This window comes from Notolepis coatsorum (genome assembly GCF_963971535.1).
Source record: "Notolepis coatsorum genome assembly, chromosome: 16".
Classification (NCBI taxonomy): domain Eukaryota; kingdom Metazoa; phylum Chordata; class Actinopteri; order Aulopiformes; family Paralepididae; genus Notolepis; species Notolepis coatsorum.
The window spans coordinates 17,644,942-17,671,152 of NC_140180.1; the positions used below are offsets into that span (position 1 = coordinate 17,644,942).

The following is a 26,211-nucleotide window of genomic DNA, read 5'->3' on the forward strand; positions in this document are numbered from 1 at the left end:
CCCTCTACCTCCATCAGAATGAACATCTTTAATGACTTACTGACGTCTTGTGTCTCCAGTGGCGTTCCCTCTACCTCCATCAGAATGAACATCTTTAATGACTTACTGACGTCTTGTGTCTCCAGTGGCGTTCCCTCTACCTCCATCAGAATGAACATCTTTAATGACTTACTGACGTCTTGTGTCTCCAGTGGCGTTCCCTCTACCTCCATCAGAATGAACATCTTTAATGACTTACTGACGTCTTGTGTCTCCAGTGGCGTTCCCTCTACCTCCATCAGAATGAACATCTTTAATGACTTACTGACGTCTTGTGTCTCCAGTGGCGTTCCCTCTACCTCCATCAGAATGAACATCTTTAATGACTTACTGACGTCTTGTGTCTCCAGTGGCGTTCCCTCTACCTCCATCAGAATGAACATCTTTAATGACTTACTGACGTCTTGTGTCTCCAGTGGCGTTCCTCTTCAACTGGATTGGCTTCTTCCTGTCCTTCTGTCTGACCACCTCTGCAGCCGGGCGCTACGGTGCCATCTCCGGGTTCGGCCTGTCCCTCATCAAATGGGTTCTCATAGTTCGGGTAAGAACCATGTAGTTCATATAGGCCTGTCCCTCATCAAATGGGTTCTTATAGGGTAAGAACCATGTACCGTACTTTTCGCACTATAAGCCGCACCCGACTATAAGCCGCAGCAGCTAAATTGAATGATGTGTACATATATAAGCCGCACTGGACTATAAGCCGCAGGTGTTTTAATGTTTAATTACCATATGTAAGGGTTCGTGCACAGAGGGGATTGTCGGGAAAGAGATGGCTGTTTGAGGAAGCTCCCATTTATTAACATTTCAACAAACAAGTTGCATATTTAATAAGGGAACAGATAAATAACATTTCAATGCAGTAAAAAAAGCAATATTTCGATTTTTACATTTTCGGGTTTGGTCCACATATAAGCCGCACCGTTATATAAGCCGCAGAGTCGAAAAATGGGGAAAAAAGCCGCGGCTTATAGTCCGAAAAGTACGGTAGTTCATATAGGCCTGTCCCTCATCAAATGGGTTCTTATAGGGTAAGAACCATGTAGTTCATATAGGCCTGTCCCTCATCAAATGGGTTCTTATAGTTCGGGTAAGAACCATGTAGTTCATATAGGTCTGTTCCTCATCAAATGGGTTCTTATAGTTCGGGTAAGAACCATGTAGTTCATATAGGTCTGTTCCTCATAGCGTTTCCCAACCTCTGGGTCCCATGATGGAATAAAGGGCTCCCTAGATTTTCTTTTTTTTTAACCTGAATCCTGTTCTGTTGTGAGGAGATGATAACCGGACATACAGTCGGGTCCATAAATATTTGGATATCAACACAATTTTCATAATTGACTCTGTACACCATCACAATGGATTTGAAATTAAACAACCTAGATGCGCTTTAAGTGCAGAAGTACAGCTTCAAGTTTCAAGTTTCTTTAATAGTTGTCATACAGAAGTACAGAATACTTTCATACAAAATGCTTCTTACTGTTACGCTCCAGAGACTGTGCTAGACAAGATAGTATCAAATAACATAGTATAGCATGTAATTTAGAAGAAGAAAATGAGGTCACAGTGTTCGGTATAGACATATGTACAATGTTCTGAGTTACCATATAATATACAATACTATGCAGTGTACTAATGTACAGTACTATCTAGTGCAAAGCAGAAATGGGATGAGGTACAATTTAGGTACAATTTACAGTAAGGTGTACGAGTTGTAGTGCAATCCTTCATCAATAAATATAAAGTGTGGGGAGTGGGTGCTACAGTGTGTTTGTTTAAAGTGGGTGTGTGCTATAAAGTGTGGAGTGGGTGCTACAGTGTGTTTGTTTAAAGTGAGTGTGTGCGTGTGGATGTGTGTGCTATGTGCGTTTGGTGGTTGTTGTTGTGTAGTGTTCATTCATTGTTCGTTTAGCAGCCTGATGGCCTGGGGATAGAAGCTTCTTCTGAGTCTTTCTGTGCTCGCCTTGAGACTCCGGTATCGCTTGCCTGACCGCAGCAGTTCAAAGAGGCAGTTGTTCGGGTGACTGGAGTCTTTAATGATTCTCTTAGCCTTGCCCTTGCAACGCTTGTTGTAAATGTTCTGGAGGGTGGGGAGCCCCCCTCCAATTGTGCGTTCGGCTGAACGTGTCACTCTTTGTAGTCTGCTTCGGTCTTTAATTTGAGGGTATTTACATCCAAATCAGGTGAACGGTGTAGGAATTACAACAATCTTCATGTGCCTCGTAAATTTTAAGGGCCCAAAAGCAATTGGACAAACTAACAAATCATAAATCAAATTGTCACTTTTAATACTTGGTTGCAAGCCCTTTGCAGTCAATGAGCGCCTGAAGTCATAAGAACATACCGCTGGGGGAGAACAAACCACAATGAGTCTCTGGTGATGCTCTGCCAGGCCTCCGCTGCAACTGTCTTCAGTTCCTGCTTGTTCTTGGGGCATTTCCCCTTCAGTTTAGTCTTCAGCGAGTGAAATGTGCGCTATATTGGACTCGGGTCAGGTGAACCAAAGCGTTCTGTGTCTCGAGAGCTCCCTCCCCCGAGAAACTCTGCCGCATGACGTCACCGCGAGGAGTGCAGACACTATTTCCTCAACTATTCTGAACAGCAGTAGGCCCAACTTCAGAAAGAAATCGTGTTTGCAGTTCACTAGACGTCTGCGCTCCTCTGGGTGACGTCCTCTGGCTGAGTTTTATCGGGACGCTGCTGCAGCCAAACTCTGGAGACACGGAACACGTTGGTACATTTTTACGGAACGTAAATACCGGTGATTTCAAGATTCAGTCAAATTGTACCACCGCACGTTGTCCTGCAATTACAGCCTCTATTTTAATTTCCAAGATGATTACTCATTTCCGTTACACTAGGGGGACAGAAGGAGCTTCTATCCCCAGGCCATCAGGATGCTCAACGACAATAACACTATGTAACAAACCATCAAATACACTCACAGCACACACATCCACACGTACACACTCACTTTAAATAAACAACTCACTGTAGCACCCACTTTACCCACTTTAACACACTTTATATTGATTGGTAAAGAGATTTGCACTACAACTCATACCTCATTGCACCTTACCCTAAGTTGTACCTCATCCCATTTCTGCATTGTACTGTATATTGTATTGTAACTCAGTAACTTTTTTCCCCTTCTACTCTGCATTGTATATTATGTATATTGAACACTTTTGTTTACACTTGTTTACGTACTTTTGACTTTCTATTTTATACTTATCTATTTTTATCTAGCACACTCTCAGGAGCAAAACAGAAAAAAAGCATTTCATATAAAAGTATTCTGTATTTTTGTATGACAACTAACTAATAAAGAAACTTGAACTTGAGAATTCTTTAAATCATGCTGGTGACACCGTCTGTCCACCAAGCCAGCAGCAGCAGCAGCAGCAGCAGAACCGGGGGAAGTGTTGCCTGGAGCGCTGATCTAAGTATAGCTTCCTGGGATCAATCGCGGTCGATGAATATAGGCCTAGCGTTACGTAAGCGGCATTAACGGCTCATGATGAGCAGATGGCGTCAGTGTATTGGTTCTAATCGGTTCTTCCCTTTTCGCTGATCGTTTCAGTTTTCGACCTACTTCCCCGGCTACTTTGATGGGCAGTACTGGCTGTGGTGGGTGTTCCTGGCCCTGGGTGAGTTCAAGCCTGAAAAGAAAACAAGAATGTATTCGGTCCTCCTTAGACTGTACACATCGAAGGTATATTTAGATTTTCTTTTCAACTTTTTTTTTTTTTTTTTTTTTTTTATATATTTTTTTTATTATTGCAAAACAAAAATTATTAAAAGTCAGTACTCAACACATAATGCATAATGAAACTTTCAGTCAAGGTGGTTAAAATTACATGAAAGTACAGAAACAAGATGAAACAAAAATAGTCTATAATAACATTTTAACCGTATACAGTGTATATCCAGCGAAATTACAATTATATAAATGTTAGTATAGAATATACCCCTAATACTTATTTTCTAAAACCCTACACACATATGCTCCAGCTCGAACCCCCCCCTCCCGGACCCCCCCTTGGATAGTACCTCCATACCTCCATTATCTTTTCAACTTTCATGAACTTAACACAATACAGTGTCTTGTTTTACTCCAGTGTTCACAACCATTGGCTACAAAAAAACGTTTACGGCCTCAAAATGTGTGTAGAACTCGCGTTGAGCTTCCCCTTTGTTCACATTTGGATTGCAGAGTTGGCCTTTAAGGGTGCTATACATAACATTCAGCCACTAAGGGTGCTTTCACATATAGTTTTGGTGGACTCGGTGTGCGGTTCTGGTAGTGAAGTTGCAACATTGTTGCATTCATCATTTGGTCCGTCTGCATTCACACAGCAATTTGTCAGGCGCACCAAACTATCTGAACAATGTCACGCGGTCGAAAAGGACGCTCGTCTATTGGACACAATGGAGAGTGGAAATCCCTCCCCTTCAGGAAGTGAAATGCGCGTCAACACAAACTGCGTGAAGTGTGATAGTAGCAGAGGCGTGGCATTGATCCATCGTTCGATTATGATTCCCATTACCGCCATCCTCTCGCTAAACAACTTGTACACCTCGTTGTTTTTGTGAGTGCCCACAAGCAGCTGTTTTATTTGGTCTTCTGCCCAGCTGTGTTTTTTTTCTTCCTTCTACCCCAAGATGCACAGTAGATAGATAGATAGATAGATGCAGTGTGCTTGTTTTGCAGTGAATGCCGCGCCGCGGTAATAATAATAATAATAAGCAGCTGTTTTTTTTCTTCCTTCTACCCCAAGATGCACAGAAGATAGATAGATAGATAGATAGATAGATAGATGCAGTGTGCTTGTTTTGCAGTGAATGCCGCGCCGCGGTAATAATAATAATATACCCAAGATGCATAGTTTATCAGGTGACTTCCTACGTTTGGTCCGCGTTTGGTCCGATGAAGCGAACCGAGACCTATGTTTTTGGTCGGACCAGAGTTTGCGTGTTTGGTCCACGGACCGAAAACCCAAAAAAGCGGACTATCGAATTCTGGTCCGATAGTCCGGACCAAACAGCTCCTGTGTGAAAGCGACCTAAGTGTCGCACTAGAGCACCAGCGTGTCATTTATCCAATCAAGTGCATTCCACATGGGGAAACGACGACATTCATTAAATTAATTAATCTGTAATTATTATTTTGGGGAAAAGCAATACTTTTATTCTACACCTTTCTAAAAGCTCTGTAGATGTGGGAAAAAAAATAAACAAAATAAATAAATACTTTTGACAGTATACACACCAGTGGTGCTATTTCTTCCATAGGCTCATTAATATATATATATATACCGTAATTCCTCTAATAGTAACCCCGGCTTGTATTTGTTTCAACTGTAGCGGGTACCAGGCTTGTATTAGGAGGAGGCCTGTATAAGAGGGAGGCCTATATTTCAAATTTTCAAACGGATCATAATGAATAAATCAACATTTTGTGTCAGTTTGAACCCAGTAAAATGTACTGGGTTCATTTATTGAAACCAAGTACTGTATGAAATAGTAAACAGTGCAATTACAGGTGGTCACTGGTCATTTCAACGTTTTCAAAGTGAAATCAAGTAACTAGCTCAGTATGCAGCTCAGTATATTAGTAACCCGGCTTGTATTAGGAGGCCGGCTTATAATTGCTTAGCTCAAGAGCGCACCCGGCCATTAATAGAGACCCGGCTTGTATTTGAGACCCGGTTACTATTAGAGGAATTACGGTATATATATATATATATATATATATATATATATATATATATATATATATATTGATGCTTGTAGTTTTGTTCTGAAGCGTGTTAATGTTTTCTCCAGGCTTCATGCTGTTCATCAGAGGGTTCGTCAACTACTCCCGCGTGCGTAAACTGGCCGACCCCTCCTACGCCACCCTTCCTCGAACAAGGGTGCTCTTCATCTATTAACGGTAAGTCTTCAGGCCTCTCCGGACAGACTGCAGTTGTATTACTGGGGTACTACAGTCATTTGATTATGCTCATCATCGGTAATTTCAATCAGCCATCCGGACGATAAAATAATTAACTGGCAGGGTTATCCAGGGACACAGTTTTCTTTTTTTCTTTTTTTATTATTATTATTTTTTATAAGTAAACAAAAGGATTTTGCCGTCATGCACCAGTATTTCCGGAACACCAGAAACGCAACACACAGGCAGGTTGAATCGCCTCCTACAAGGCCCTTGTAATCGAGATGCAAGCGAGGTTATACACATCCACCTTAATGCTGGTGCAGTATCACATCCACCTTAATGCTGGTGCAGTATTACATCCACCTTAATGCTGGTGCAGTATTACATCCACCTTAATGCTGGCGCAGTATTACATCCACCTTAATGCTGGTGCAGTATTACATCCACCTTAATGCTGGTGCAGTATTACATCCACCTTAATGCTGGTGCAGTATTACATCCACCTTAATGCTGGTGCAGTATTACATCCACCTTAATGCTGGTGCAGTATCACATCCACCTTAATGCTGGTGCAGTATCACATCCACCTTAATGCTGGCGCAGTATCACATCCACCTTAATGCTGGCGCAGTATTACATCCACCTTAATGCTGGCGCAGTATTACATCCACCTTAATGCTGGTGCAGTATTACATCCACCTTAATGCTGGTGCAGTATTACATCCACCTTAATGCTGGTGCAGTATTACATCCACCTTAATGCTGGTGCAGTATTACATCCACCTTAATGCTGGTGCAGTATTACATCCACCTTAATGCTGGTGCAGTATTACATCCACCTTAATGCTGGTGCAGTATTACATCCACCTTAATGCTGGTGCAGTATTACATCCACCTTAATGCTGGTGCAGTATTACATCCACCTTAATGCTGGCGCAGTATTACATCCACCTTAATGCTGGTGCAGTATTACATCCACCTTAATGCTGGTGCAGTATTACATCCACCTTAATGCTGGTGCAGTATCACATCCACCTTAATGCTGGTGCAGTATTACATCCACCTTAATGCTGGTGCAGTATTACATCCACCTTAATGCTGGTGCAGTATTACATCCACCTTAATGCTGGTGCAGTATTACATCCACCTTAATGCTGGTGCAGTATTACATCCACCTTAATGCTGGTGCAGTATTACATCCACCTTAATGCTGGCGCAGTATTACATCCACCTTAATGCTGGCGCAGTATTTGGTTGTTAAGTCGTGACCAGGGTTGGGCATCGTTTGGATTTGAACGATTCCAGTTCCGATTCTCCATTTCGATTCCTGTTCTAAACGATTCTCGATTCCGATTCTTTGAGTTGCAGGTCAAAACAGGTCACAGCTTATTTCGCAGGAGAATTATTTTTTTCTTTTTTTGAAAAATCGTAATATTTTTTCATACTATTCACATTGTCAGTTGACTTGATACAATTTAATTTGGTTGCTGTACTGTAACTAGGGTATTAATAAAAAAAGTAAAAAAACAAAAAAAAAATTATTAAGAATCGAAATGCAAATATGTTCTCGGTGCCCAGCCCTAGTCGTGACGTATCGACCTTCCAAGCTTCCTGCGTCGGCTGAGGCCTTTTGCCATTTAAAGTCTGTCTATTACTATTATGCACTCTGCTACTAAGTAATATATTTGCCTATATTACTACCTACTATGCTAATATGTCTACACTACTATGCACTCAAGACTGTAGCGCTCAAGTTCAACACTGTTTGGCGAACAATCTTACTGACCCTTAGCTGCCAGAGTTGTACCCTTCCTGCTGACCCGTTGTACAGAACTTGTAAGTCGCTTTGGTACATTACAACTGTTTACTTGTAATTACAATCTCTTCAAATGATTGCATCTGTCTTATACAATATCAGGTAGGGCTTACGAAATATCTGAACACAAGTGGCTGTCCGAGGGAAATCAACAGTTGTGATTGGAGGATCAAGAAAAGAGGGCGGTTTTGAGATGGATAATGCCGGCCAATGACAACTATCTCATAATGTCTATCGGCCCGGTTTGATGTGTCTGTGACTAAAACCAGACCTGATTTGCTTTCCCTTCTCTCTGACCGAACAGGACTTTCCTCTCATCTCTCTCTCTCTCTGACCTAACAGGACTTTCCTCTTCTCTCTGACCTAACAGGACTTTCCTCTTCTCTCTGACCTAACAGGACTTTCCAAACACCCAGAATTGGAACATTGTACGTAGAAAAACCGAACATACCAACCAAAAAGAAACGACTCTGCATTAAAGTTTCAAACTAAACCTCAAAAGACACCAATCGGATAGCAGCCAGCGAGGTGCGGAGGAAGACAAACTCTTGAGTAATATTCAGGAATTACATCACTAGTACTTTTATTTTGTTTGAAACTTTATTAATGAAAAAAATGGTAAAAACAGTAGTAGTCCTTCTAACTATGTACTCATTAGTGGCGAATGTTAAGTGCTATTCACATCTATGTCTGTAATGTATGAGTAATGCCTTATATCATTTGATGGTAGTGTATTAGCATGCATCAACCCCCAGACCAGTCTTATGTTGGTGACACTTTGCTGAAAGCCAACAGGTATTACGATGTCGTGACACAGCGCTTTGTAAAGTTCTCAATGAGCATGCGACACACTTTGTAATCTTATTTAGTTAATAACACGTTGAATTTGTGTGACCAGGATTACCACACACACCTAAAACACAATTATGATCGGACTGTAAATGTCGGCGCTATTAATACTTGCATTACCACATAATAATATTAGTAGTTCACTCACCTGTTGGCTTTTAAGTAGTGTTACCTGTATTTTAGCCAGTAGAGGGCAGTAGTGTTCACTGCTTTTTTTTTGTTTTTTTGTTAAGTTGTTCTAAACTGTTCAGAAAGGGCTTCTTCATAATTGAACGTTCATGCATGCAATTAAAATAATGTATGTAAATCAAATACGCTCTCAATTGAACAGACGCTGGGAGAAAACAGATTGCGTCCATGAATCAGAGGTTATGATTTTGCCCGTTTTTAAGTGTTTTGTATTACAGACTGGGAAGTCCACCCTAAAACCGAAATCACATTGTTATAACTACGATCTTAAGATAATCCGGTGAGCGTCAACAAATCTTACCCAAAGTTGGGAGCCAAGAGTTGAAAGAATCTTGTGGTGATGTCATCGGCTTAGTGGGCACGGTGACTCTAACCAGGGTGATTCTTTTGTGGTTATATTCTCTCTTTTTGCAAAAAATAAATAAAGCTTTAGTGGATGTTGGAAGCTTTTTAAACATTCTACGGAGCCACAAAGGCAGCATTCCCCTTCAATGACGACTGAGCAGCTCCAGAAAATAAACGGCTTCATGGCATCACAGAAGTGTCTCCGTTCTCTGGAATTCAGCGATTTGACAATGAGTTGTTCTTGTAGACCAAGTCCTGATTCAACTGTCCCCTAAGATCACAGGAATAACACGTGAAATCTGTTTTGGAAATTTGGATTTCCCCGCTTTTTATGATTCGTCTTTTTGAGGGTGACGGAACGTGACGGAAAGAGATGTTTATTTTTTGTCTTTTTTTTTATGAATTATTCACAGGGGGTGTATGTGTATAGAATTAAAACTAGTGGGTATCAAAACTGATATCAAAAGAATGTCGTAAAGCAGGTGCACTTTTAGAAACATACCAATAAAAACCCAGGGGGTTTATTCCCAAGATGATCTGAATATCAGACATATTATATAACCATATAATGTAACAAATGATAAATTGGTGCATTCTTCTGTTCCTGGTTGTGTACGGGTGGGGGGGGGGGGGGGTAGAGCATGTAACGGTAGTGCTGTTATATCGATGAAGAGGTTACTCTTGTCATCCTTTCCACCCCCCTGTATCACATGAATTGGAATCATGTTCTTTCTGTCTTATGTATGATTCAGCTTGCTCTATCAAACTTTGAATGCAGTTTTTTCTTTTGTTCCATCTGTTCCGACACTAAACCCGTATTGAGTGGTACGGCTACCGTGGCTTTGAAGCAAACTTGGCTTATTTCTATGTAATGTAGAGCTGCAACCTTGGGGTTTTATTGTTATGAGATGTTTTACATTGTAAAAATTAAAATAAAAAAATAAATAAAAAGCTTAATGTCAAATAACAGAACTTTTAATGTGTGATTTTTGTTTTTTCTTTGTCATTATGTGTGCCACTAGTATGCACTCTGCTACTAAGGAATCTACCTTGCCTATGTTATTTCCTACTATCCTAAATATGCACTCAAGACTATAAATGGTAAATGACTGCATTTATATAGCGCTTTTATCCTAAGCGCTTTACAATTTGTTCCTCACATTTTACCCATTCATTCACGGCGGAGGCGACCATGCAAGGTGCCAACCTGCTTATCGGGAGCAGTTAGGGGTTAAGTGTCTTGCTCAAGGACACTTTGACACGCTGCCCGGGAGGAGCGGGGAATCTAACCGGGAACCTTCCGATTACCAGACCGCCCTACCTCCAGTCCTGAGCCACTGCTGCACCTGGATTAGGCCTACATTACATTTAGATTAGTGCCGGGTGACAATTCAATATGATAATTCCTCCTCTTTCAATGGGATCATATTGTGATGAAATCACGATATATCGCGATACACAATTCTGTCGTCTAAATTCATAATAACAAGAAGATATTAATTCAAGACTATCACAAAATGTGATCTGAAACATCTGAGGGAACGCCGTTTTGAAAATGACAGCTGTGGTTTCATGTCACACGTTACATTATGATGCTGTCCGGTGAGCTCAACATCACCTGGGTGACGTGACCTGATATCATGATATATATGGATATTATTGAGAGAAAGTCCTTGTGATTATCTTGGTATTGATTTGTGCCATATCGGCCCCCAGCTCTTAACTGCATCAACTGGACCCTATGTTCCTTTTACCACATATTCACCAACTGAACTGTAATAAAAGTTTGGCTTGAGAGAGAGAGGTAGAAAAAGATATAGTTAGAAATAAAAGGAGGGATGAAAGGTGAGAAAGGAGGAGGAGAAGAGATACAGGGGAAAGGAGAGACAGGAGAGAGACAGAGACAGAGGAATGTGTGCACTGTAGTGCACAGCCGGACTTCATTGATCGTAAAACAATAATAATATAACATGGGAATCTTTTGGAATTATGAAAATTGCATCCACATTCAGGGCGCGTTCACACCTACCCTGTTTGGTCCACTTGGACCATGGTCCCTTTAGACAATAGTCAGTTTTGGTTTTACAGGTGTGAACACAAACCTAACTATTTTGAGGACCAAACAACCGAACCATGGTCCTCTTGAAAAGTTGGGACTCGGTTCGTTTCACAGTGGACCATGGTGCGTTTGCTATTGGTGTGAACGCGATCGAACTTTATATAGTACCTAATCTAGAGCAAATGAGTGACAGACGCCTAGTGGCGGCTGGCGCACGACCCAACTCAAATGAATGACAGGCGCGCGGACAGTCTCTCTTCCTCTCTCTCTACTCTAGACTCGCGCCCATGCGGACAGTCTCTCTCTCTCTCTCTACTCTCTAGTCGACTTGGCCGTGCTCGTAGTATCTCTCTCTCTCATTGCGCTGTCGGCAACTGTTTACGTTTGTGAGTGCTATAGTCCAATAGATTAACGACTTGGCGACTGTATGTCCTTTGTTTACAAATTAGATCCGCACCAAAAAGGGTAGTGTGACCAGAAAGTCCGGACTATCCGCGGACTTTCAGTTGTGAACACGCCCTTAGTCCCTGTATTTAAGTGTGGTTGGCCTAGCAGTCCTTTGCTGTGTCATTACTTTTGTTTGCTGTCACCGTCGTGAGTACTCTGTGTAGTTGTTGTTTATATCGTTTTGAGACCATGTCTCTTTTCTTTTCTAGTTTCCAAAGTGTTTCCTTTTTATATGATGCTCCGTGTAACAAATAAAGTACATGTTATTTTGAAAGAGCCAACCACGCATTCCGCCTCCTGTCAATTATCTCTCCGTTATCTGCTGCAATTGGGTTCCACATTCCACCATGCCAACGAAACGCGCCATTCGTAACACCGACTGCTCTACCTACTGAGCCACTGTCACCCCAACAGTAGCATTGAAGCCAGGGGCGTCATTTTGGTATGGCAAGGTATGGCACTCGCCATACCTTGGCAAATTAAAAATTAAATATATATATATATATTTTTTTATTACAATTTTTTTTATGTTGATTTAGAATTCGAATGTCAACATTATGAACGAAGCTTCGAACTATTCGGTACAGCCCTACCATGTTTTGATATTGTCAATTATCTCAGTTTTACTAAGTGACTTTTACTATGCCACACAAAAAAAGGAAAATGGACATAGGGACGTTTTTTAATCAAAGGGCAGCAGAGACAAGTGATACAGGGACACAGGTAAGGTCTGGCTTAGTGATTATAACAGTGCAGTTCAGCATTTAGTAACCCATACTTTTTGTAAATGTGTTTTTGATACTACATTCTGTTGAACACACACCTCAAAACCGTACCTAAGGAAAATTGGCTCAATTGCAAGAAAAATAGACAGTTATGATATTACATTTTGCATAATTTGTATGCAAAATATTGTGGTTCCCTGCTTTAGTCTGTTGACACATTTCTATACAAAAAATGCTTGTGTAGTCCTGTGTCATACCTAAATGTCATAAGTGAATTGTATAGAAACAACTCACCAAAAGTGACTATTGCGCAACTGATTTGACAAAAAAAATCCACCAAGCTTCACCCCCCCACTGATTGAAGCACTGAAGTTAAACATTGTGTGACGAACAATGTTACTTACCCTTAACTGCCAGAGTTGTACCCCTCCTGCTGACTTGTTGTACAGAACTTGTAAGTCACTTTGGATAAAAGTGTCCGCTAAGAAATTACTAAATGTGATGGACTAGCTACCACTTCAGGTCAAAGAATTTGCGACAATGACACCTTGTGGTACAAAAATGTAGAGTAGACTTTATTTTAATGGGAAAGTGCAGGATTTGTAGTAGCAGTAACAACAGACATGCTGTATTCATAGTGTTCCCTACCAACGGGGCCTAATGCCATCAGCCCTGCTCATTGGCCACTGTTGATGATAATCACCTGCTATTTGATTACAGTCACCTGTTTGCCTAAGAAGACGTCTGCGACGATGATGTAATGGAATACTACTAATAATCCCTGCCTTTAAAACATTCAAAACGCTTTCAGTTTCGCCGTTGGTTTGAAAGATTGGCAGCATCCTCCTCAGGAATTTGTTGGGTCATAAATACCACTTGTTTCTTTCAACATCACATCCATTGTATTTATTTCCATATGCTGTAGTTCTAGAATATGAATATACAGAAATGTTTATTTCTCTATTTGTCTTCTTTGGTGTAATAGTTCTCTTCACAGTCATGGTAATTGGAGACCAAACAAAAAAATATATACCTTTGCATTGGATTGAAGAAAATACAAAGAATAGAATTAATCCAAATATACACACCTTAAAGGTTTCTTTGTTAAAATAAGTGGTCTACATGTTAAAATAATAGCTCTACATTCCAACGGACATCACTGATATAGAATGTCTGGTCAGTAACTGTCTCCCAGTCCCTGTATACACTCTGCAGTAAACGGAAAATACATAGCTGGTATCCTGTTCCCACTTTATCCAATCAGGAGAGAACTCCATGTTACAAAAATAAGAAATAAAAAAAAAAGTTAAATAATAAAATAAACAAGTAAAATAATCTGCCAGCTAATTTAGCTTGGCAAGATTTCTTGAAATAAGTCAAACATATCTAGGGTTCTCTCCTGGTTGGATGAAGTGGGAACACGATACCAGGGACTTTATTTTGTGTTTACTGCAGAGCGGAGGGACTGAGAGACCCATGTTACTGACCAAACACCAAATAAATATCACTCACAGCACCTTTAATATCACAGTATGATAATCACATTGAACAATATTATGCTACATCACGGCATATTCAAGATTTTCACAACAACCTATATTTTCACAAGCAGCCATAGGATCCTGTAATAAGTGTCCATAATCAGTCTGTTATGAGGACATTTTACTTGATTCCTTCTCAATCAATGCTCTCTAATACAGCTAATGGTATACTGCCTAGAATAATACATTACTGTGAGGTAAGTGGTCAAGGCATTGTGGACAAGGCATTCCAGTTAATTATATTATCATTAGTTATATTGGTTATGGAGTAAGTATAATATAATGGAATGTATTTAGTGTGTATTCGCTGGTAGGCAAGCAGCTAGCGTTGAGTGGATATCTTGGCTACAGTCACTCCCCAGTGTCACCCAGCTGTCGGGGGAGGAAGAAGACAGCCTTCTGTCCTGTATTGGTCCTTGGACCCAGCTTTGGCTTCCCGTTCTTCTTCAGGGCTACGTACCAACTCATCTCCTTGTACTTCTGAGCTTGATACGTATTGTAGTGGTTTTCCTCCATCCTCTCCAAGAAGTAACATTCATCTGTTACTGCGGGCTGGCAGGGGGGAGGGGACAGAAAATTGTCATCACGCTTTGGAAAGTTGTTGCTGTTGGAAAGAACTCTGTGGTATGAGGCTAATGAGGAGAGGTGAATAAAAGCATGGAGATGATAGATTATGGATGGATGATGGAAGCAGGTTTGTGTTGTTATATAACATGGATCATGGGTTAGTAATGACCGTGGTCCCTAACAGAAGCCACGTTCATTCCGGTGATTCCGTGACCATTCCTCCATAGTGCCACCATTAGTGCCACAACTTTCAATTTTCAAATGAGTGTGTCTCTTGACCTTTTTAGCCCATAGTCACTTTTCTTTGCTCTTTAGAGAGGTCAAGTGTGTGTGTGAGTGTGAGAGTGTGAGAGAGAGAGAGAGAGAGAGAGAGAATGCAGGCAGGCAGGCAGAAAGATGCATAGTAAACAGGGAGAGATGTGTTACTTGTGAACTGTTTTATGCCAAACTTGACAAATATGTTTGCCATATGAAGGTGGTATTGTTGATACAGAAAACATGGATTGTCAGGGTCTGTTAAGACTGGCAATAGATGGGCAACATCTACCCGGTACAATGTTGATTATAAAAGTAAACTTAAGTGAGGAGATTGTTAAACCTTGGCAGAGGTCTGCACTGCGCTGAGTGCATTCTTCTAGTTAATTTTGTTGTGCTTCTTGAAGGGATTCTTGTAATTCATAACATGTTATAGTACTGTACAGTCTGTACTGTTAGAATAGGCTCCTAATATGGTAAACCAGCTATATTTGTACATAGGAGGTCCTGACTGAATCTCAGTGGTTAAAGAACCCAGGACGCCTATCGCAAAGAGTAGGGGGTTCCCTGATGTTCCTGGCCAAATTCCCAATCAGGGAATCTCTGACACCAAGGCCACCTAATCACCCCTTCCCCTTAATTGGCTGATATCAATCCCTGTCTCCTGAGCCGTTCAGCCATTGTGTATTGTGATGTGTGCCTGGTGCCAGTGTATAGTATGGAGCCATTGATCCTGCGTAGCCCAAGGTTGGGTGCTACCAGTGGTGGTGAAGGAGGCAATTTCCACCCTACATTGTGGGGAGCGCTTTGAGTGTCTAGAAAAGTGCTATATAAATGTAATGATTTATGCTTGCATTATTTGTAGTGTCTATATGTCAGGTAGGCACTATGCAAATTTCCCTCTCGGGAATTGGATTAGTGCTTAAAGGAGAATACCACTAATTTGAATAATGTATTATGTTCTTTCCCCCAGGACAGTTCAGTCAGTATTTGTGAACACGCACCACTCTCTCCTAAAGCTAGAGATCAGAGAAGGCCTGAACTTTGCATTCAATGATGTATCTTAACTGGGATGTAAAACCTGGGGCTGCTCCATAGACACTGAATGGGGCTCTGACTTTGCGAGGCCATAACATGTTTTTGTGAGCGCTTACACTCAAATGAGCTCAGACCGTCCAGCGATGCTAGAATATAAACCTTGTTGGGGTGGAAGAGTTCATTCACACAGACATTTTATCTCCTCACAAAGTCAGATATCTGACTAACACTCTGGGCAACAGCTGGATGTTTATGGTTGTGTTTGCTCCGTGTTGTGGTTGTTTTTGTTAAGTTTAATGACAGGTGAGAGTGCTAAAGAGACAATTATTCATCCGAAGGTCATTATCTCTACAATCACAACTATTACTCTGAGCAAAAACCATGTCTATGACATGCATGCGTATGTCTATGTGTATGCAATGCATATATATAAATAAATATGTATATGTAGTTGTGTGGATATGCGTGTTTAGTGTATGTGTAGTGTACAGTATGTATCTGTGTTTACAATTTCCCTTTGGTAAGTTATATACAATATTGTGACCATATATTTGTTATTATATACATACTACTACCTCAGTATTTTTTGTCCTGCATTACTCAATGCTCTTACATTGTTGTTTTTGATAATTGTTGATATTATTATTGATTTATTCTATGTTTGTTTTGACTCATTTCCTTATGTTGTTATAATATTTTGAGTGTGTGTATATATACATATATAATATACAAATTTGTTTATTTCTATTTAGTATTATTGTATATTCCTTCAACGTAGATATAAGTGGATTGTCTTCTAACTATGTCAAGTTTCTTTATTTAGTCACAGTATTGTCTTGTCACAGCTACAATACCCTGAAGAAAGCCATGTAGGCCGAAACATGTCGTTTTTTTTTAATATTTTTCTAAATAATGTAAGCCAACAAATAAAGGCTTTTAAAAAATTTGTAGAGCTGCCTTGGATCTCAACCGTTCTTTTATAAACGAATCCTACCCCGGATTTAATCCAAAGAGCACCTACCTGAAACAAAACAAGAACGCTGAAGCCCTCTCCATATCCTCTGTTTTGTTCATACTACTACCTCACTCTGAAAGATAAAAAAAAAAATAATAATAATAATCTGATCTCTAGAAAGAAAGTGGTGCATGTTCACAGATACTGGCTGCCACTGTCCCCATGCAAAGGAAGAACATATTCATTCTTAAAGAGTGTGGTGTTCCCCTTTAATGCACACAGCTATCAAATGCTATTCTCTATTCAGTAGGAAAAATTGAAATAAAACTACTAACCTTCGTACAGTCTTACTATTATGCACTGTTACTAAGGAATGTACCTTGCCTATACTACTACCTACTATGCTAATATGTCTATACTACCATGCACCCAAGACTGTAAGTCAACACGGATGAACAATATCACTTACCCTTAGCTGCCAGAGTTGTACCCTTCCTGCTGACTTGTACAGAACTTGTACTGTAAGTCGCTTTGGATAAACGCATCAGCTAAATGACTACATGTAAATGTAAATGCTACTCTGGTCTGTACACCACTAGACAGTCAACATAGCTACAGCCACAGTCTATTGCAAAACGGATGTAAATAGTAGCCCTACCAAAAATACACAGGGTGATACGTAAGCATATGGATATGTGGGCTGTAATGTTGTTGTCGTCCATGAGCTGTTGAGTCCTGTTGTTGTTGTACCATGTGGAGAGCTGTGGAAAGTAACTAAGTATTTCTACTCAAGTACAATACCTAAGTACAATTCCAAGGTACTTGTACTTTACTTGAGTGTTTTAGTTTTAGGGAACTTTGTACTTTTACTCCACTACCTTTCAAAGGAAATATTGTACTTTTTACTCGCCTACATTCATCTGAACCCATCAGTTACTAGTTACTTTGAAGAAAAATATTTTGCATAGAAAACATGGCAACAATTTATGAAGATTATGTACTTTGAAATTGGAAGCCCATCAACTTCAACAGGACTTCAGAGCAGCATAACTGGACCACATACTACATGAACATAACATTTAGAGGCCAATGGTTTGAGGTTGAACTTGGATACACAAACATCATGTAGAATGCATATTTACTTTTGGTACTTACATGAAATATCAAATACTTCTCTACTTTTACTTGAGTAGAATTTTGAATGGAGGACTTTTAGCAGAGTGCTATTTTATCTGGGTATTTCTACTTTTACTTAAGTAAGGGAACTGTGTACTTATTCTAGCATTGCATGTGGGTCAGTCATAATGTGAAACCTGCAGGATAATCAACCAAAGGAAGTATACACCTCTGCACACTTAAAGGTGCTGAAAGTTGTATTTCTCTGTTAAAATAAGTGTTAAATAGCTCTACATTCTCTACAACAGCCATCACTGATATAGAGTGTCTGGTCAGTAACATGGGTCTCCCAGTCCCTCCACTCTGCAGTAAACACAAAATATATGTTCTGGAGAAGACACAGTCCTGTACACACAGCTTGCAACCAGAACCTATTTTTTTTTAAAGGCAACATTTGTCACAAAGGATCCTTCGGGGTCATCTGTTTACACAGTGAAACTTGAAAGTCGTTTCCTGCCTCTGCACATCAAGGCACATTCCCGACTTCAAAGTGGTGAATAAAAGTGTTTCTGATTCTGTCATATTTAATGAATGAAATATAATTACAATGCATTCTATAAAGTGAATAATCAAGAAAATAATATTGTCAAAGTGAGGTTCTATTAGCTGGGATAGAAGAAGAAGAAGAAGTCTTTAATACCAGTAGAGAAAACGTAACACATGATCAGAACATTCGCTTGTATATTTTCTCATTGGCCTAAACTTCTAGTGAAATCCCCAATTTTTATGGGGATCCCCTGGAGGACCATCTGAGTACCCCCCTCATGGACCCCCTGAGTATCCCCCTCAAGGACCCCCTGGGTGCCCCCCTCAATGACCCCCTCAAGGACCCACAGGTGCCCCCTCAACAACCCCCAGGTGCCCCCTCAACGACCCCCAGGTGCCCTCCCAAAAACCCCAACGTTAGAGAACCACTGCTTAGAGACTCACTGAACTATGTAGCTGCCCCTCTTTGCTCATGGCCAGGTACCGTCCTGCCTCTGTTCCCTGGATGACAACGAGCCCTCTGTCCACAGCTGTCAACCGCAGGACAGCTGGTGGGAGAGGAAAGAGACAACACCCATCAAAACATTTAGGAGCCCACTCTAAAAATAGCCTTTTTTTATATAACAAATAGCAAGAACAAAAATGTGAAAAGATAACATAAGAAAATCGAGTGAGGTTTTTACGTCACTGGTAAACTGGTTACTGTTTGAGATATGAAGTGACCCCCCCCCCCCCGCACACACCCATTCATTTAATACCGGTTGACAGATGAACAGAAAGATGAATATGGCAACATTCAGAAGCTCTTCTGAGAAAACCTTTCAATTAGTCTTGAAGCTGTAGTATTCTATAATAGAGCCTATTAGGCCTGCAACTCACATGGATTCACATAATGCTGTATTATCTGTTGGAAAGCATGATCATAAACAACTCTCTCCCAAACTTAGAAGCACATTTTATTTTGTATGGTAGTTGTATCGTAGTTGCATTTTGTATTGCTGTGATATCAAAACAAACATCCAAATTCCATTATCAATAGTCTATAATTCCCCCTTGTGAAATGGTACCACCATGGTATTTCCAAAAATGTCATGGTGTGATATAAAAAAGTAAGATTATACCATTGGTATTATTTATGTACAAAAGGGGTACCATGGTGATATATGATTTGTACCATGGCATATCATGGTAAATTATTTATACAATGACCAGTAAAGGGAAACGCCAACGTAGGCTATAATTGGCAAATTGGCAACAGTCATACCCTACCTAATTAGTAGGCCAGATTTATTTTTCATCACAATCATCATCATCAATCATATCATTAAAAAGTGTGGTTGGTTGCGTTGCAGTCTTACTATGAATGTCAGTCTCATCCCTCTCGCCTCTCACTGTCCCGTCAGGGAGAATCTGCAAGTGATGTCCGCCATTCATGCAGTACAGGCGAGTCAGCTGTTTGTAGCCCTGCGGCAGGCTGCTGTTCAATCTCTCATCGGGGCCCACGGGCAAAACAAAGATCTCTCCATCCGTCATCCTTCTGATCCACAACAATGTGTTGTATGGCTGGTAATTATTACCCCCTCCTGTCCTCCTGAATATGCCGGGAGGCTGGAATCGGGTGACTATCACATGATTGATTGATTGAAAACTTTATTAACAGATTGCAGCATGGGTACAGTACAGTACGGCTCAATACATACAATTGTTAATAGAATAGAATAGAAATACCTTTATTATCCCGTGGGAAATTAGACACTGCAAATCGCTCAACATTTAAACATTTAGACAGGACAGGTCACAAATTAGAATAATAACACAAATCAAATCAAGTTGCCTAGGATAAGAGTAGAGTAAAATAAAATAGGATAAAATGAAATGAAATTATATACAGAAATAAATACAGTAAGAATATACTGAGCATACTGAGCATGGGGTAAACAATTTGGTTATAATTATAATTTAAATCTAACTAAATGAAATATGAAATATATATTCCAGTATTCAGTGTAACTAGGTGCAGACCAGAGAAAGACTTATCTTGTTTACATCAGGGTCCCCCATTTTCAATTAATCATAACATATATGACATACAGATAAGACAGTACTGCTACATCTATACATTTATGACATACCAGATTTGCAAATACAGTACTGTTTGTGATACGAAAAGAGTCCAGAAAAGAGAGTATATACATTTGACGTAGAAACTGTACATTGGAGGAGGTTGGGTAGGTGGGGTGGGGTTGGGGGGAGACTGTACATTGAAGGTGGTTGGGTGGGGGGGGTAGTGGCTACGAATCATCAACACACACTCGAACGCGGAGACGGACCTGCCATAAATGTCATGTATGTGGTGTATCATGTATGTCATAAATGTCACTATGAATTGAAAATGGGGGACCCTGATGTAAACAAGACAAACGTCTTTCTCTGGTCTGCATCCCCTTAACAATTGTGTGTATTGAGCCGTACTGTATTGTACCCATTCTGCAATCTGTTAAATAAAGTTTTCATTCATTCACCCCCGCCCCCCCCCCCCCCACACTCTCCCATGAGCTCAAACTACTTATTACAGGAATTAACACATTCCATTTCCATTCATATGCCTACATAAAACACAAGACCTAGGCAAGCCCAACAGACGTGAGTTACCGAACTCCCCTGAAAACATCCGAGTGGAATCACTGTCTGTCGACTACTAGAGCATTTCGACAGGGTCCTAAAAACACTCAAGAAAAAGCACCAAGCGATGGAGGTGCATTTATTTTTGACGAATTTGACTTTTGCTGCGATCATTAAAAGCATCAATAAGTTGACCGTTTTCTATTGATCAGAATCAAGTTAATCGTCAGCGATACAATTCCTTGTTTTGAAAAGTACCACACGACAAAGACATCAGGCTACATTTCAACATTTAATCAGTGGAGGAAAAGGGTCAATAAGATCAACACTACAGAGAAATAATACAGAGGATATAGAAAACTATTATTTTGAGACAAATACACCACATTTTTTTGTTTTGTTTTTCTTACAATGGATTATATGTACATAATTGAAAATTTAAGCAAAAACAAAGCTTCAAAGAAAGCATATACCAGTGAGACATGATCTGCCCTTGATTATTTTCAAAAGTTAATGTCTGCATATGTTTTATACAAAATAGATTTTCAAACAAATATTTGGGTAGTGCAAATTTTTCGGATTCAAGCTGGTTGATTACTTTCACAAACAGTTTGTGTGTGAAGAAGAGATTGACTTCCTATGCTATTCACAGTATTAACACAATTTGACCAAAGCCACAACGCTAAAATACAAAATGTGTTAGAAAAACGAAAGAGCTGTACATTTGTCTCACTACTGAGTCTAATGGTATCAAATGAATCTATGTGTTAAAATTTGTGTCTGTAGTTGCTTTGGTCACCTTGTTCAACATCAAATAGGCTTTTTTTGTGTCCAGTCTGAATGAATTGTTTACTGACACGTGTATGGTTCCTGAAAATCTGTCCTGCAGAGATAGACTGGAACTGAAAATCCTCTATTATATGAATAGCTTATATCTGAAAATAAAAACATAAAAAGAAAGCTATTAACATCTCTCTTTTTCATGTGATAATGACATAATGTATCTGTAATTTCTATTGCATATTCAGGTGTCCTCCTCAAAAAAAATGTACAATAGGGTGAGTGGATACAATTCTTGAGCAAGGATAGGCAAAGTGTGCGGTTTAATATACCTGTCGGGAGAGAAATACAAGCAGCAGCAGTAGAGATTTGTAGACACACTGAATGTGAAAGTAACCCGTTTACTAAACTCGTATGCGGTTGAGAAGGAAAAAATTGTGGGATTTTCAGAACTATTTTGTATAATAATCACCCAAAAAAAAAGGAAAATACAAGCTTCCTTTTCTTTCTGGGACATTGGAGGAGTGAGCGTGGCTAAAGGTGGAGGGAGAAATTAACGAAACACTTTGATTAACATTGGCATGTATCTGCAGTCACACCTGAAACTTACCTGATCAGTCAAGTGAGCTTTTCCTGACTTAAAAATACCATGAAACACACAAGCACACAATGTTGGGAATCCAAACTCTTATGTTCTTTTTTTTTTCTTCTTTTTTCTTTTTTTGGTTTATACAGTCTACTGCTTAAACATAGACGATGACCACATTTAGCATCAGTCACTTCATCAACATCTTCAAACAATGACAACCTGAGCGTGGGAACTGTTCTTTAGATCACCTGTGACGTATAGCTTCATGTTTGATGTTGGCATAGTGTCCGACGAGAGAGGAGCGCGGTGTCGTCTTCCCGTCGTTACGCGACCAGACCAATTGAAGAGAACAATGACGTTATGTTGCGTGTTTAATGCGCTAGTAAGTACTGTATGAACAAAATGAACAAACAAAAAAAGAAATTGCTTAGTTGATATAATTACTTTCCAATTATTAAATCAAACGGGACAGTGTGTCACCTTTACACGCACTAATCAGTGAAACTTTTTTTTTATTTTTTTTTTTGAATAAAACAATTTCCCCTTTGAAGATTCACATTCATTTTGATACCTGGATTGGTTTGTGCTTTTAAAAAAACAAAAACACAAAAACAAAATGACAGGGGTAAAAACAACAAAAAAATAAAACTATAGACAATGATGACAAACTAAGCAGGCAAACCCAACTGATGTCAAAAACATGGATAATAAAAACAATACAACATACTTCAAACTCCCATTTACTTTCATCAATTTCAAACTCTCATTTACTTTCATAACGACACAAAGGGAAGGGTGACTGACAGACCTAAAGTTATGCTATGTATTAATTATACAATTATTGTGTGAACATAATAACAAAACATAAAGCTCAGTTCTTACTTTTTTTTTACCCAACGGGGGTTGAACTAGGTGCTCTAGAAATCAGGATTCTATATATTTTTTGCATCCTACAAATGCATCAGCTTCAACGTCGGGATACATGGTTTTCCCTCTTCCGATATTAACACTGACGTGTTTTCAAAAACAAATTATTTGAAAACAGACAGAAAGCAACGAGTTTGGCACTGAAATAATTCCCAGAGAACAAGAGGGTGCGTGTTCACCTGCCTCCGCGGCCGGAGACGCGACAGTCTCACTGTGACACGAGCGCCGGGGGCGGAGCCAGGAAGTAAGCGCTCGAAAAACATGGGGTTTGTTTACCTACACGTGCAAATACACACTAGTGCACGCACACACACACACGCATACATACATACATACATACATACATAAGGGCTAGGTCGTATTCACTCATGCGCCGTTCTGTGTCCCCAATTGTATTAAACTTAATGGAATAGGAGAGACACAAAATGCAGAGGGGAGGGGCACGGTGACATCATCACGCAGTAGACATTAAAACAAGGTGCCTTGCTAAAAGGAGCGAGGGAGGGGTGGAGGAGGGGGGCTAAACGGTGGGTCTGTGGTTATGAGCAGCTGAGTGTGAGGTTTTATGAGGATAACACGGTCTGCCAAAGCCAGTCCAAAAGCCCTCTGTATGTCAGGTATTTTCTTTCCCCAATGTAATTGTATATCTTAACCACGTATTAAAATAACAATGCTCAGGCTTGCATTCATAAATCATCCATTCCCCATGCATTTTGAAAACACGCATATACAGAGTCTAGTGAGGATCGGTCATTGGCAGAACCGTGGACTGCATTTTTTCCCCAAGGGGATCAATAAAGGAATATCTTAATCTTAATATGAGTTTCTAACTTCCCATAGACCTTTTTGGAAGTATTACGGTTGCTATTCCGTCGCTAGGGGGAACAGCTTTGCCGCCCGCCCTGTTTACTTCCCGTCAGCAACTGTATTAACAAACGTCACGACAGGAAATACAAAGGGGGCCTATCTAGAACGTGTACATTGTCAAGTTAGAAAGGTCTATAAAGACTTAAGTCTTTTTATATAAAGAATCAGAAATAAAAGACGTCGGATTGAGCCGAGTCAGACCACTCGGCTCTCCCGGTCGAGGAAACAGAGTCGCCTCCTTGGAACAAAAATAGTACTCTGCCCTACTCTATTCTGATTGGCTTTCGCAGACTGGTGTCACATTCCAGTCGTGACACGGCGGTGCGGGAAGGAGGGGGAACGGAAGGAGTGACTGATGGGACACGCGACGCTCCGTCTCGCTCCTACAGTATATTAATCCAATAAGAGTTAAGCACGGCCTCTCGGCGAGTTCACATTCTCTTGTAAAGCCTTTAGCAGGGGGTCAAAGTGCTAAAAGAAGAGGAATAATAAAATAAAAAAAAAAGTGAGCAGGAGATCGTGAGAGAGAGGAAGCAGATCTTTTGATTATTCCTACCTATTTGTAAGGATCACTCGTTTATTTTTTTTTTCAACGTTTTTCAACGTTTTTTTTTTGCACACAGATAGGATGACTTGAGCTGCCAACTTCAAAAGATAAACACGGCCAATAGGGGAGAAAAAAATAGAGAAGGAAAACTGTGACTGCATGATATATATATATATATATAACAAAAATGCATCCACACGTTATGATAACGAGGACAGACCAGGGTGGGTAAAGAGAGACGAGCCTCAGACGGGTAAGAGCCTTGGACAGGCAAGAGTTAACGGCTAAAATCAGATCTGTAGCTAAAAAGGCACATGTTTTTTTCTTTCCCTTTCATAACAGAGGTGTAAACCTGGAAGAGGTGAGCTAGTGGTGGGAGGGTGATCAACGGTGCAACGCGCTGGAAAAGAAACAACCCGACAGAATTTCAATGTTACGTCCAAAGCGTTAAAACGTACGTACGCTTGAAATGACTGTTTTGTTTTTTTTGGAAAACAAGGATATTGAGTTTCATGTGACTGATATACATGTTTGATAGAACCTTCTAAAAAAAACGACAGAGGGGCGCGGGCGCGCACACACACACGCGCACACACACACACACACACACACACAGTCTATAAGCCTGTTTGATAGCGTGAGTTATTATACTTTTCTGTCCGTTACCTTCCCAGGTAACAACTTGACCTGGAAAACTGTATAAACTGTTGACATAATTTTGAAAATGTAGAAAATACTATTATAACCTGTACATAAGATATTTGTTTGTATCTAGTGTAGATATTTGTTGGTTTGTTGGTTTGTTTTCCAGGGGGGGGGGGGGGGGGGTAAGAAACCTGAGACAACATGAATGGTTAGTTTATGTCCATCAGTGACTATTTTTTGTTGTTTTATCTTACAAAACAATTCCTATTTGTTATACACTGTATCTTCGACCACTGAAACAAAACAAAATCTCTGTGCTCTCTCTCTCTCTCACTCTCTACACAAACATCTACTTTCCTCTCTCCTCCCATGCCGAAACGTAGCCCCTAAAATTTGCATACTTGCTCCCAAAACATCCACCTCTCCTCGGATCCTCCTCCTCCCCTTTCCTCCTCTGTTACTGTCTCTCCTTTCCTCTGTCCTTATCTCTCATCGGGTGGGGGTGGTGGTGAGGGGGGGAGGTGAGGTGAGGTGGTGTGGGATTTTTTTCTTTTTTCTTTTTTAAGGCATCGCGTCTCGAGAGAGGAGGGAGGGGGGGAGGGGGCGGCGGCACACAGTCATTTCTGGTGGAAGAGGAGCGGCTTGACGCTGCCCGCTTTGAATTTTGGTAACTGGTTGCTGATGATCTCCGCCAGCATCTCGGGGAACTCCACGCTCAGGGACTTATTCACAAAGGTGTAGAAGCAGAAGTTTAGCAGCCCGCTGACCATCTGGAGAAGAGAGAGAGAGAGAGAGCAGAGAGAGAG

The 26,211-nt window shown here is 40.3% G+C and overlaps 3 protein-coding genes across 6 annotated transcripts in view; 1 reads left to right on the forward strand and 2 right to left on the reverse strand.

The window, feature by feature from the left end:
- Positions 1-10,145, forward strand: part of LOC311242581 (NEDD4 family-interacting protein 1-like) — a 29,193-nt gene extending 19,048 nt beyond the window's left edge. Inside the window, exons 5-8 of one of the 3 annotated variants that reach the window (XM_084331560.1) lie at positions 456-580; positions 3,623-3,689; positions 5,869-5,977; positions 8,101-10,145. In XM_084331560.1, the coding sequence (XP_084187686.1) occupies positions 456-580; positions 3,623-3,689; positions 5,869-5,975 (299 nt within the window). In that variant the 3' untranslated portion in view covers positions 5,976-5,977; positions 8,101-10,145. The remainder of the gene's footprint in view (positions 1-455; positions 581-3,622; positions 3,690-5,868; positions 5,978-8,100) is intronic. The other 2 variants (XM_084331559.1, XM_084331558.1) reach the window with 2 other exon arrangements.
- Positions 10,146-14,302: 4,157 nt separating this feature from the next.
- fgf1a (fibroblast growth factor 1a) lies at positions 14,303-19,961 on the reverse strand (the record flags this gene model as incomplete). The annotated part of the gene is made up of 3 exons (XM_084331515.1): positions 14,303-14,503; positions 18,873-18,976; positions 19,787-19,961. The coding sequence occupies 3 exons, from the start codon at positions 19,959-19,961 to the stop codon at positions 14,303-14,305; spliced, it is 480 nt and encodes a 159-aa protein (XP_084187641.1).
- A 1,362-nt stretch (positions 19,962-21,323) lies between these two features.
- The window catches only part of nr3c1 (nuclear receptor subfamily 3, group C, member 1 (glucocorticoid receptor)), a 62,854-nt gene continuing 57,966 nt past the window's right edge, over positions 21,324-26,211 (reverse strand). For both annotated transcript variants that reach the window (XM_084332202.1, XM_084332201.1), the window contains one exon: positions 21,324-26,175. In XM_084332202.1, coding sequence (XP_084188328.1) covers positions 26,023-26,175 — 153 coding nt within the window. In that variant the 3' untranslated portion in view covers positions 21,324-26,022. The remainder of the gene's footprint in view (positions 26,176-26,211) is intronic.